The sequence below is a fragment of the Ovis canadensis genome, chromosome 19 (genome assembly GCF_042477335.2).
Source record: "Ovis canadensis isolate MfBH-ARS-UI-01 breed Bighorn chromosome 19, ARS-UI_OviCan_v2, whole genome shotgun sequence".
Classification (NCBI taxonomy): Eukaryota; Metazoa; Chordata; class Mammalia; order Artiodactyla; family Bovidae; genus Ovis; species Ovis canadensis.
Genome location: NC_091263.1, coordinates 24340249 through 24354233, shown reverse-complemented (window position 1 = coordinate 24354233; position 13985 = coordinate 24340249). Strand labels below are relative to the sequence as shown.

At 43.4% G+C, this 13985-nt stretch overlaps 1 protein-coding gene and 1 long non-coding RNA gene across 24 annotated transcripts in view; one reads left to right on the top strand and one right to left on the bottom strand.

Annotated features, from left to right (window-relative positions):
• Positions 1-772: 772 nt before the first annotated feature.
• The window catches only part of ARPP21 (cAMP regulated phosphoprotein 21), a 163831-nt gene continuing 150618 nt past the window's right edge, over positions 773-13985 (bottom strand). For all 23 annotated transcript variants that reach the window (XM_069561354.1, XM_069561364.1, XM_069561367.1 and 20 more), the window contains 2 exons: positions 2708-2856; positions 773-1566 (listed from right to left, as the gene is read on the bottom strand). In XM_069561354.1, the coding sequence (XP_069417455.1) occupies positions 1309-1566; positions 2708-2856 (407 nt within the window). In that variant the 3' untranslated portion in view covers positions 773-1308. The remainder of the gene's footprint in view (positions 1567-2707; positions 2857-13985) is intronic.
• On the top strand, positions 3270-12727 carry LOC138424453 (uncharacterized). Its single transcript, XR_011250803.1, has 3 exons — positions 3270-3392; positions 6618-6720; positions 12381-12727. It is a non-coding gene; the product is annotated as an uncharacterized lncRNA (long non-coding RNA).

Sequence of the window (13985 nt, the reverse complement as noted above, 5' to 3'; positions counted from 1 at the left end):
CTTAGGACAAGCATTAGCACCTTGAGTTCCTGACTTACTGTCAATACCTGTGGTATTTCACACTATGTGACCCAACTAATGGGTGAAGTTCGACTGGGCCAGTTTCTTTCTTTCTGACTGTGTTGGGTCTTCGCTGCTGAGCACAGGCTTTCTCTCGCTGCGGAGAGCAGGTTTCTCATCGTGGTGGCTTCTCTTCCGGCACACGGGCTCCAGGGCGTGCAGGCTCAGTAGTTGTGGCATACGGGTTCAGTTGCCCCCTGGCATGTGGCATCTTCCTGGACCAGGGACTGAACTTGTGTTCCCTGCATTGGCAGGTGGATTCTCAACCACTGGGCCACTCAGGGAAGTCCTAGATTGTGCCTCTTTTAACTTCCCTCTAAGCAAAGATACCTTGTTTCCCAGGTGGTGGATGGAATTTGAATGGAGGTGGCATAGGATTTGGTATAGAGCTGCTGTTTGCAGATTTTCCCAGTTGGTGAAGTATAGCTACATGCATTCAGTGGGCCTAAAACTCAAGGCCAGGTGTGTACACTTCAAAAATGTGTATTCAATGAGTGGATGCGTCGCATGTCATTCATTTCCAGGAGCCAGCCCTGTGCTATTCACGACAAGAAACTGCAGTTGGTTCAGTGTTTGCCTCCTAGTGTGAGACTAGTTCATTTACAAACAACCAGAATAACTTTTCTGTGCATTATTTATAAAGTATGCTTGAAGGGGATAAAAGGGACACAAGCCAACACATAGGGGAACAGAGAGTGAAAGAAACTGGTGGTAAAAACATGACCTTCCTCCATAAGGTCAAATAGTTTTATTTTGCTTAAACACTACAATACAGTATATATCCATTAAAAAAAGAAAACTCTATTGTGTATATAAATTATTCCTTCCATTCATCAATTCTTTTCTTTTCCATTACAGCTTTGGTACAATGTGATTTCAGTATATAATTTTTTTAAATACTTCTTAGCATCACAAACTCAACACAAAGTACAAAACTAATAATCCAAATTAGGGATAGTATCGTCTACACAGTGGTATTCAGTGGTAGGAGAAAATCTTACCTTGATGAATTCATGTCACTAGCTAAGCTAGAAAGGCATACCTAGCGGACATGACGGAAATATGCACCATTAACCAGCTAACGTGTGGATTAGTCTTTTTTTTTTTTTTTTTTTTTTTTACAGAATACCAGCAGCAGTCATTTGGGTGTGGAGTGAATACTTAAGTCCTCAGCAAGTTTGCCCACCTGGCTCCTCCTCCTGCAAAGGGCCACGGTAGTGTCGGAAGACACGGGCATGGCCAGAGTGCTCAGAACTTGACCTGCCACCCGGCGTTGCTCATGCTGGCACAGTTGGTCCTGCAGCTGGCCGACACCACGGGGACAGTGCTGGAGGGGCAGGGCGGGCCCATCAGCCTAAGGTTGTTCTGAGGGGTCGGCGGTGTGACGTTACAGTACACAGGCATCCCGGCGGCTGGGAGGGAGCCTTGGCCTGCCTGGGTAGGTAGCATGAGTGGCTGTTGGTACGACTGCTGGGGCAGTCCTTGAGAACCCTGGGTCATTGGCACCTGTGCGGAGACACAAGACATGTCCCTGTATGAGAAGGGCCTTCTGGGGTGTCCCACAAGCTACGGTCGTGTCATCAAAAACAGTCACGCTTTGGGGTTGGAGTCCCAGCTCTGCTTTTTATCAGCTGTTTCACACTAGGCAAACCATTTAACCACTCTGATTTTCTGATCCCACATGCATAATGACACCTCCTTCAAAGTGACCCCTGAAAGAACTGCAGGAGGATGGAACAGCACTTGGGCTGTGTCTGGTGAGAAGTAAATGCTCAGAAAGTGTTAGCTTTGAGCCTCTTTCCTTTTCCTGGCTCTCCAGGGACTGCCGCGTGGACCACCCCCCTCTCTGGATTTCTCTCTGTTTTGGAAAGCCATGTTCCCATTCTGGTTTTATGCAAAGTGACCTGGAGCCACTGATTATAAAAGAGGCTCTTGTCCCAGGAACCTACCTCACTCTCAACTTGCAACTTTCAAGAACATTTCATATTGAGTTGGCGGTGGAGACCGATGCAATGTGAACAAGGATGGTCAAGGCAGGAAGACTGAGGATAGGGCCTCTAGGGCCAGAGGTACTTGGTGCAGCTAAATGGAATGATTAACATACTTCACCAACCCTTCGCTTTCCCTCTCAGTGAATTTCAGAATATACGTTCCAGAAGGGGGTGTGACGCTTTAAATACTCAATGTGAGTTTAGTCTGGAAAATGCAACTGTCAGGTCCAATAAATACCCTTTAGATCAATCTGAGATGCCATTTAAAAAGCTTAATAAGTTAAATTTGTGGTGAAATGAACTTTCTTTGGCTGTGATCAAAACAAACGAAAATTTGTCACGAGGACTGTCTCTCATTAAGTACCATTTCAACAGAATGTCCAGAGGTCTTCATGAAGAGAACTCGAAAGAATTTTCCTTCATGAATAGAAAGTTTATATGGAACCAGACTTAGAAGGGCATTCAAAAGCCATTTGTGTTATAGAAATGTACATTTTCTGTTTTCTATTTGTCTGGTATAATCTTGACTCAAAATCAACCATCAACACGAGCACCCCCTACCACCTGGCCAACCATCTGAGACGGGGCACACCCACAGGCTGTACTCTGGCAAGTGCTGCTCTTCAGGCACTGTCTCCCAAGCTCCATACACGCACCTGATAGTTAGACACGGCTGGGTAGGAGACCATCACGCTTTGCACTGGAGTTCCCTGCTGGCTGCTTATCACGCCCTGACTCTGAGGTGGCTGCTGCACCCCCACGAGGCCTTGGAACCCCTGTGGACCAGACAAGACTGGCTGGTAACCTGCAAAGAGGAAACATCTTTTGAACTGGTTGTACCAAGGAGACCGAAGATGAAATTGCATGGAGTAAGAGAACCTCACCAGCCAACCTGAAGACCTTTCACTCTCCGTGTTAGGAACGCTTATTTCCTAACTATGCATGTTTTGCTTCTCAAGAGTGGATGAGGGCATGACTCCAAAAAATTCACTGATCTTTCCATCCAAGGGTTAGTGTTGTGGTAGTGGTACATTCTTCATGACACAAAGATGGGAACCTCTATTGATGCTGATTGACTGCTGTAAATTTTACCTTTCAGATCTGTCTTTTGCTTTGGTTTCAGTGATACTTGGAGAGGTCACAAATTATCAAGTTTTTCTTTATTAAACTGACTCATTTTCTCACCCTCTGACTTTCCTGCACTACCTCACTTCACAGAGAGATCACCAAACAGCCTGTTAACTTGGGACACGTTCTACTTTCCATGCCCCAGTGCATAAGAAGACTCGCAACTCTACCTAATTCAATACTCATTGACTCAGACAAAGGCAACAACAGCAGGTATGCCGCACTTTTATTCTGTTTCACCACTAGCCCCCGAGAGAACGTTCTGGCAAAACACTCCCATAAGAGACCACGTATGTATCATAGATTATATAGAATACAAAATTTAAAGAATGTATCTGCTGGTGTCCTTCCAGGTGGGCCAGTTGGTAGGGTTTCTTTCCTTTCTTTTTTAAGGGGACCAGAATTTATTCTAATTATTTTAACCCCTACTACAAGATGTGGTTTAAAATGCATTCTTAAAGCAAGTCTGTCAACTATTCTTATAAATATTGGAAAGAAAGTTATGATGTTGGTGAAGATGACACGGTGATAGAGAAATAAAACAGATTCACTTCCATGCTGTAAAATAAGGTCCTTCCAGAGCTCTGGTTATTAATTGTACTGAAATCAGGCCAACTGCTGTCTTAATACAGTTCTCTGGGAGACAGGCTTTACATTTTCTTGATGCGAACACTAAGTTTTACAATCAGATTTTAAAAATTGAAACAAAGGGTAAAAAATTCCTAATCAGTATCCATTGTTTATAAATAGCCTTTCTTTTGAGTGCATGTGAGAGTTTCAATTGAGAAAGGATGAAACTACATTAGCGTCTTTACAATAGACAACACTTGGCAATCCTGTGTTAGGCCAAAAATGTTTTCATTCACCTTAGAAATACTGCGGAAGTGTATCTTGCAAACAGCCACTAAGTTAGGAGATCAGCTTTGTTCGTCAAATGAGATGAAAATGAAGTGAAGTCAGGAACACTCGAAAGAGCAAACTCGGGGTCAGGAGGCTGGAATGGTGCCTGCACCCATCAGTGAGTGGACCCAGGGCGTAATCTGGAAACCATCCTCTGACCTTCTTTTATGTGTCCCATTTTTAAAAATGTTCACATCACTCTCCTCACTCCATTTTAATAGTGGTTTTACTTACTAGGTTATTTTAAATTCTACTATAGACACCACATACTAAGAGTGTAATTAACGGTCATGGCTGTCTTTCCTGCAGTTATTCTGAGTTCATGGGTACACAGTCAAAGCCTCCCTTACATGTGCTCTGAGGTCTACTGGATCTCAATAACCTTGGCCCAGAGGGTTTATAAATATGGCAAAGTGTTTGAAGTTGATACAATATGAAAAAAATCATCAGACTTGGGAACAAGAAATGTGACTTAAGGCCACCTCACGGTCCTCCCTACCTCCCACAATGCCTCATATGCAGGGAGAAATTTCTTTTAACATTCATTGCAAAAATCTGTTCTCTAGGATTTCCCCCTTTTATTCTTATACCCATTGGCCCTGAAAAAAAAAATTGTTGCTGTTTTATTATTACTAGCATGTTACTACTAGCCATATCAAATTCACTGTAGCAAGGATTATTGTTATGTATGTTAAAAAAAAAAAAACTTGGCATGACTGTAGAAAATTCATGATCACAGCCTTCCTTACCATGTCCTATTTCTATAGCAAAGAGCAAGCAATGTGAGCACACTTTCAGATCTGCGTAATGGTGGTTATTTCTGGCTGAACAGTCAAAGTATAGGTTGAAAATGAGAGAAATGTCTTTAAAAAAAATCAGATTTATACTTGGATCTTATGGTGAAGCCCTGTTGGTCTTGGGGGTACTATTGCAGGATAGGAAGAAGGCGAGGGGAGAGGGCAGGAGAGGTCAGGTGGCCTCACGTCTAAAGAGCATACATTTGCTTATTGAATCCTTCCAGCCTGTCCCAAGTCATCTTCAGAATGACTCTGTTTCACAGCGTCTGTTCAAAAGTAAATTGAGATGGCCTGTTAAAGATTCATTTATTATATCAGCTCTATAAACCAAAATTGGGGTGAAGGGAAAAATCAGTCTGATGATAATAGAGCTGCTAAGACATACAGAAAGCAGAATGTCTTGGTAGGAAGAGGAAGTAGCTATCAGATAATATTCAAGGAGAGAAAAAGAATGAGGAGGTCGGGTGGCCTCATCCCAGTAAAGGTGCAGGCCTGGGCTGCGGTGGGAGGGGAATGCAGTTCATCTTCGCCGAGCCCACGGGTGTGGGGACACTGCCGTGGTGTCGCCCTCCCCAAGCCACTTCTGCCTGATTTGTGAACTTCAACATCCAGTCACGCAGAGCAATGGGCTACCAGCTCTGCACCAGGATTCCCAGAGTCAACACACTTAAGGCAAATAAAGATTTATGCGGGGAGCGAATCACGCCATACAATTTCTAAATGAAAAGTTAAGGAAAGTCCAATTTATATTCATGAACCCCATTCATTTCTCAGTTTGCTCTCCAGGCAAGAAATTCACACCTGGAATGGTTTAATCGGAGGGCCCCACTGCTTTAAGTGATGCTACAGAAGTTAGGTGGTGGAATGGGTCCTTGAGACAGGAGGCTGTGTGGAATGTGAATCTGAGCTCCGGTCTAGGAATAGACAAACAGAAATGTGATAGCAGTGACCTCAGTGTGAACTAACAGGGTCTGCCTGGGACACAGCTCGCCTGAAGGCGAAGATGGTGGAACTGGCTGGTGGCAGCCTGCTTATCTCATCTACTCAAATGAGAAGCCTGTTCCCGTTTGTCAGTTCTTAGCTGTGAAATGATCTGGTTTTCATATTTATTGAGGATTAGCCAGATAGAATGCATCGTACAAAACAGAAACAGCAACAGTAGCTGCCCTGGAGGCTTGCTAGGGCGATCGTAAAGACATTAGCTATTTGTATTATTCCTTTTTCAGTTGAGGTTAATTCAATTTTCATGTCACATGCGTCATTTATTTTCTGAAGGTAAAAAGGTCAGGAATGGACAAATGCCTCCTGACCAGTAAAAGAATAAATGTCTGGATCTTACAGATCTGAACTTTAACATTGTTTTCAATAAAATATGGCAGTTACTGAATACTCTTTGTAGCCCAAGGGTAATCATTAATAGTCTGTCAAGGAAACATTTTGCTTGATGTAGCCTATTTATGAAAAATCAGAATGTAAATTGGAATTACAATTTAGGAATTAAAAATTGCATGACTGATACAGATGTTATTTCAACTCTTATTTGTAAATACATTGCTGTGGGGCCAACATTTTGGACAAGAATGAATGACAAAGTCACGACCTGTGTTTTTAGGTGTTTGATTCCCTGGCTGTTGTTGGTTATGAAGGTTGAAGGTGAGGAAGGTGTATCTTAACTACAAATATTGGGCACATATTGGATTGGCCAGAAAGTTCGCTTGAGTTTTTCTGTATCATCTTACAGGATGAACTTTTTGGCCAACTCAGCATCTACAGAGCAAAGTAAGAAGCTACGCAATTCTCAACACCTTCCCAAGCCACCTAAGCAGTGCAATTTTCTATTGCGTGTAAGTATTCTTGATGTGGTACAATGTCTTTTCAAATGATTAAAGTTAATAACCTGCTTAATAGAAAATATGACTTCTCTTGCGTGAACCAATACACACAGGGCTTCTAAGGAACCAGGGTAGCTGGTTCTGAATTCAGATTCTGTTCTCTGTACATGGTTTTGAGATAGAATTACAGTAGTTCAGCTGTGACATAGCTGGTGAAGAATATGAAAAAGAAAAATGCTTATCCAGGACTGGCTTCTGCCTTTGCTAAATTTTTATAGTTCATGCATCCCACATACTACTTTCAATTAATAATATCTGCCTGGTTCTGTTTCTTGGTTTCCTATGGATTCTTTTACTTTTTTTTCTTCTTTAAAGATTCTCCATCATAACTGGCTAATTAGCTATATTGGTTTGATCGCTTACTCTGATCCAGGTAGTAAATTAAGCACTTACACTTTATTGTCACAACAATCCTGGGAGGTAGTCAGTGCTATTAAACTCCCTTTACAAAAGACACAACTATGACCCAGACATTTGGCTAGAACTTAGGTTGAGGTTTTCTGGCTTGAGCATCCCTGTTTTTGCTCCCTAAATTTTAGAACTATTTATTGCACATTCTTCCAAAGCTCACATATTAACATAATTTCCTTAGCATGGCGGCTACTCAGTGGCCATTCATTGCATTAACTGTTTTCTCAATAGTTAAAACCATTAAGAGGATGAGAGTTATGATCCATAGTCTGTTGAACACGGTCTTGCTGGTATCAAAGAAAGGAAAATCAAAGGTAAAGCATAGTTGCCCTGACAAAATCAACTCAGACCACTCAATAATTATTTAAAAGATTGGTCACTCAGATAATGGGATACCAGACAGGTGGTCAGGTTGGAGCTGGGTGGGGGGTGAGTCAAATGGATTCTAGTCCCTTCATTTACTTCATTGGTTCCTAATGAAGGAATTAGTTCCTAATGATCAGTGGAAACTACAATTTTCATTTACTAGGTCCATTTCAAAGAATGCCTCTCCTCACAATCTTCAAAGATTCTGTACATTTACTATGGATTGTTTTCTCAAAATGCTCTCAAAATATAAGATAAAAATAACTTGGGACTTCCCTGGTGGTTCAGTGGCTAAGTCTCCCCACTTCCAGTGCAGGGGGCCAGGGTTCAATCCCTGGTCAGGGAATTAGGTCCCACATGCTACAACCAAGACCTGACACAGCCAAATAAATATTTTAGAAAAAAAGAAAAAAGCATTAAGAAAAACTTATTTGCTCATTAAATATAACACCAGTTCTGTTACTTGACTGTATCAGGCAGCTAGCTGTGGCTAAGAAAGTCACGTGACCTTTGGAAATAAAAGTATCTATAGTATTTGAAAGTTGGTAAGAGAAGATATACAGAAACTCTAGGATGTCAGATGAAAAGTGTTAGTCGCTCAGTTGTGTCCGACTCTTTGTGACCCCATGGGCTATAGCCCACCAGGCTCCTCTGTCCATGGAATTCTCTAGGCAAGAATACTGGAGTGGGTAGCCTGTCCCTGCTCGAGGAGATCTTCCCAGCCCAGGGATTGAACCTGGGTCTCCTGTTTTACAGCCACTCAGAGGCAGCTGTACCTTGGGAGTTTAGAGGCTGCTCTCATGATTGTTCTAATTCTATGAACACTATGAATTGTTCCCAAGTTTTCTTTCATTAAAAGGGCACTTTTTAAAGACAGGGGTCCCTTCTGGCTTCATCTATCTGAACCACCTTGATGTTCAAGGTGGCTAGCCATGAGTGGAGAGAACAGATGTGTCCTCTGGGATCATGATATCTCTCTGGTTTTCTGAAAGAGGACGACCTCCTTATGCTTCAGAGGAGTAGGTCTGGGGTACTGGATGCTTGGTGCCCATCTCAGGTAGAGTGGAAGGTGCCCTTGACAGTCCCACTGGCACTGGGCCTCCCTCGGGGTCCAGGGTCACACAGTCCTCTTGATTCCCCTGGTCTTTGCAGACACTGTCTTGCTTCTCCTCCAGGTGATGACTCCCTGATGTGACAGTGTAGGTTAAAAGGGGTCACCTTTGAAAGGCAAGGCGTGTATCTTTTGAAGCATTTTGCCTTTATGTCTACTTCCCAATTTATGTGCCCTAAAACCCCATGTAGAACTTTTAAAAGAAGAAAGCAGTATAGACTGGATCCAAAGACTTTTTTTTTTTCCTCAAACATGTCCAAAGATTAAGATACAGGATAAAAATATCTTCCTTGGACATCATAAGAAGATACTGTTCTTATATATGAAATAAAATATCATAAAACTGTCCAAAAAATGAAAAAAGAGGGGTATAAAAAAACTGCCCCCCCTTTTTTTTTCGCTGTTGAAGTTCATTTCGACTTCTTTCATCTTTGGGTAAGTGTCTGCCTTCATCTGATTTACCGGCCATCTGGGTCTCCATCCTCTTTCTCTTCCTCGCCATGTATTATTCAGTGGTTTTCATTCCTTACGAACAAGATGCAGAATGAGCGTGGGAGGCCACGCCCACCCCAGGGAAGCCCAGTCGGTCCTAATGAACTTCGGGAACGCTGTCACCAGACGTAAGTGGGGCTACGCTTCCTGAAGCAGTGGTTTCCTTTCTGCTTTCTCTTTTGCTCATTAGCTTGCTTGCTGCACAGAGCGTAATTCTTAGAAGCCTCTTTAGTGTCCCCCGAGAATGTCCATGCATGGGTCATTTTCCCGGGGCCGTCCGTACACATCAGATGAACCACCCTCTTACTGCAAGCTTGGGGCCTCTTCATTGTAATTAGACCATCCGGATCCATGTTATTGCAACTACAAAGCTAGTTTTCTTTCTCTCTCTCATTTTTTTTTTTTTTTTTTCAAATCAGGGCAAACATGAGAGACATTGTTAAGCGACTACAGGAACAGCTCATGCACAGAATTTCAATGAATGCCTCTGAGGGAAGCTGGCATTGAATTCCATTTTAAATGGACGAGGCTGTCATATTATTGAAGTAATTCTCTGAACTTTCCTGGCCCAGAGTGCTGTGCTGACAGCCAGAGAACCTCCACAACCCAGAGGGAGAAAACCTGCAGGAGATTCACAAACGTTTTACTTTCTTAATGAGGCTGCGTAGCTTAGAAAACGTGGCATTCCTGCATTTCTGCACATCTACCAGTGTTAATTATGGGTATGCTTACACCAGGCTGAGTGAAAGCAAACTGGTGCTGAAGCAGCTCAGAGGAGTTCTCTCCACAGACTAAACTCAGGGTAGAGCGAAGACAGAGGTGGGTTTAATCATGGCCTATGGGAGCATTCCCTGTGGCGGGTGTTCCCACTGACAAATTGCTTTCGATCAGCTGGCTAGAACAGGACGATCATGAAGTCAGAAGTCATGGGCTCAACCCCACGGGGATTCTGTTACTGTCCCTCTCACATAGCTACAGGTTGTAAGCTAGCCCCGGCCAACTGTTCTGCAAATAAGTGCTATGGTGATAGATTCAATCTGTAGAACCCTACATCAAAACAGAAAGAAAAAAAACCACCTACTTTATAATTAATCAGAAGTACCCTGTTTATATAAGAAAGCATTATATATTATTTTTCCCAATAGTCAAAGATAACTACCTCCTTCAATTGCAGACTGGCAGGGTTCTTACCTAAACTTTATTCTAGTGGTAGATACCAGCATTTGGGATCTCAGTTCCTCGACCAGGGATTGAACCGATGCCTCCTGCAGTGGGAGTGCAGAGTCTTACCCACTGGGCTGCCAGGGAAGTCCCTCTAGTGGTAGATTTAGCAGTAATACTGTTCCAGTGGTAGAGTCTGCTGGGAGGCAACAGCAGTAATCTAGGCCAGAGACGATAAAGACAGATACCAAGGCAGAGATGCAGGATGAGAGAGAAGGGACACACCAGGGAGATACTTAGGACATGAACGGCTAGATACTGGCAGCCAAGAGTTTTAGTGATGTCACCTGTTGGACGGACACCAGCTTGGACTTACTGTACCCTAACCACAGATGTCAGTTGTCCACTGGAACCCAGACTCTGATAAACAAAAGCCCTGATTTGTAGTGCTCACTGATTTCCCTGATATAACTATCCCCACCAATTTCAGGCTACAAAGGGCTTAACAATCAGCTGGCAAAATTCCTGATGTTTTGAATGTTGCTCATGCGGGCCAAAACAAGAGAGCTCTGGCACACCACTGACCTGAATTCAGTGTCAATCTGATTTTCAGTTTACTTAGGTTTTGCTTCTTTTACCCTTCCTTCTTTGAACCAATTGACTATGCTTTGCTCTTTCCTGTAAGAATGATTGTAAGAGCCATTCATAGGATGTTTATGGACATGAAGAAGACAGGCACAGAGACACTGGACATACACTGGATATACACTGGAGTTTATACTAAACTGTATACTAGATGTACACTGGTGTATACTGGACTGAGCTGTACACTGGACTGTATACTAGATATACACTGGTGTATAATGGACTGGGCTGGACACCGGACTATACACTGGATATACACTGGAGTATATATTTAACTGTATACTAGATGTACACTGGTGTATACTGGACTGGGCTGGACACTGGATGTACACTGGAGTTTATACTAAACTGTATACTAGATGTACACTGGTGTATACAGGACTGAGCTGTACATTGGAGTGTATACTGGAGTATATACTAGACTGTATACTAGATGTACACTGGACTGAGCTGTACACTGGACTGTATACTAGATATACACTGGTGTATACTGGACTGGGCTGGACACTGGATGTACACTGGAGTGTATACTGAACTGTATACTAGATATACACTGGTGTATACTGGACTGTACACTGGCTGTGTCCAGATGTGCACTTGACCATGTACCAGAGTGTCAGATGTGTGGCAGCTGTGTCCAGCTGTGCACCAGATGTGTCTAGCTGCATTCCAGATGTGTCTAGCTGTGTGCCAGATAAGCATTTGCCCATATACCAGATTGTCCAGCTGTGTCCTTATACCCTGGCCTGGATATACACTGTACTGTACAGTATACTGTACACTGGACTGGACATTGGACTGTACCTTATGATGTACACTGGACCAGACTGGACGTTGGACTGCATGGTAGACTGTATACTGTACTATATACTGGACCCGACTGTGCCTTACGGTGTACAATAGACTGTATGCTGGACTGCACAGTATACACTGGACTGGACACTAGGCTAGACTGCGCAGTACACTGGACTATATAGTATGCTGTGTACAGTGGGTGTACACTGGGATATACACTGGCTTTGAAGAAACTGAAAGAAGTACCAGCATGATGTTTTCTGGTACATCATGGATACACATCCTTTGAACATATATATGCAGAAGGCCAAGCTCTAATGATTTGGGGTTTAGTTTCTCCTGAGTTTTCCTTGAGGTCTAGGTGGACAACATCAGTCCATTTTCAATTTCAAGATGCCAAAAAAGTTTAAAGGTCAATTTGCTTACATTTTATTACAACAAGAGTGATTGATTCTAAATTATATAACGGGTAGCTCAAAAACAAAAATCCCACACCTAAACCTGGTATAAATGGTTTTCTACTCATAACTAATATTTTCCAAGGAGAAAATCTGGGGATAAAAATTTGTAAGGAAATTCTCATCATGGGGTTCAGGGAACATTACTTTTGAATCCTTTGTGTTTCTATCAGTTTTCCAACAGATGGCCCCAAAGTGAAGCTGCTGGGCAACAGATGATGTCACAAGCCCGAGCAACAAGAACGAGATAGTTTCTGCTCATCTACCTAATCAACCCATGATTATCCTTGTTAACAGCAATAAGAACAGTCTTTAATCTCACCATGCGGGGAACTGTTATTTAAAATTATTGCTTTTATCTGGTTGAGAAAACAATTAGAAATCTACAGCCTTGTCCATGCAAATACAAATGTGCTTATCTTTTTAGCTGGAGCTGCAGGATATATCCCATTTCACAATAATTAAAGTAAAAATAAAAATGAAGGATGAATGGTCTTCTGCCCAAGGCCTGCTAGAGTTTCATCGTGGTTAGATTCTTTGTGCTGTGCTTAGTTGCTCAGTCATGTCCAATGCTTTGCAACCCCATGGACTGCAGCCCGCCAGGCTCCTCTGTCCATCAGGATTATCCAGGCAACGATACTGGAGTGGGTTGCCATGCCCTCCTCCAGGGGATCGTCCCAACTCAGGGATCAAACCCAGGTCTCCTACATTGCAGGCATATTCTTTACCATCTGAGCCACCAGGGAAGCTTATAAGCACCCAAATAAAGCATAAGCTATGTTGACAGTCACACCCTTTGCTGCCTGCTGAATTCACTGTAACGAGATGATGCCAACACACTGGATCTAAGAGAACCAGTTGAGGCCTCATGGTCTGTCTTTGGCAGCACACCAGGTTGCGCTGAGTGTGAACTAAACCGGGCCCACCTTGCAGTCCCTTCTCAAAGCTTTGAATTCTCAAGGTTTGCCACTCAGTCCTGCCTCTCACCACATCTCCATCTCCGAGCGCCTGCTCCCCTGCCCTGCTTCCCCTGACAATGGTTCTCAACATTCTCCTGTCTCTGGAATCACTTGGTTAAAATAACCAAGTTAAAACACAGATTGCTGGGCTCCAACCTCCAGAGGTTTTGATTCGGCAGGTTTGGGTGGGGCCTTGGGATGTGCCATCTTGACAAGTTCCCAGGGGGCTGCTGATGCTGCTGGTCTGGGGACCACACTTTGAAGATCACTGCTGGACCTTGGTTTTCAGTGAATTCAGTCATTAAGTCGTGTCCAGCTCGTCTATGAATCCATGGACAGTAGTCTACCAGGTTCCTCCGTCCATGGGATTTCCCAGGCATTAATGCTGGGGTGGGTTGCCATTTCCTTCTCCAGGGGATCTTCCTGAGCCAGGGATCAAACCTGGGTCTCCTGCTTCAGCAGGTGGATTCTTTACCACTGAGCCACCAGAGAAGCCCTTTCAATGAATACTTCTGCCTTGAATTCTTACCGTTTAAGCCTCTTACTTTTCCTTTCATATTGTGGCTGATGGGATCTGATACATCACACCTTGTGCGGGGGGTGGTGGGGGGCATCTCTCCTCTCTGGCTTCATCTTCCTTATCTGTAAATCTGGGACCATCCTTTTCTCAAGGGGTTTTAGGATAGACCAAGATGCCTCTTGTAAGAAACATCCCAGAGACCGAGCACCTAGCTGTGACCGAGACATATGACTGTCCTGCCCCTGCTCATCCTCTGGAAAAGGAAGCGTTTCTTACACACCTGGGTCTAGCCTGGTATT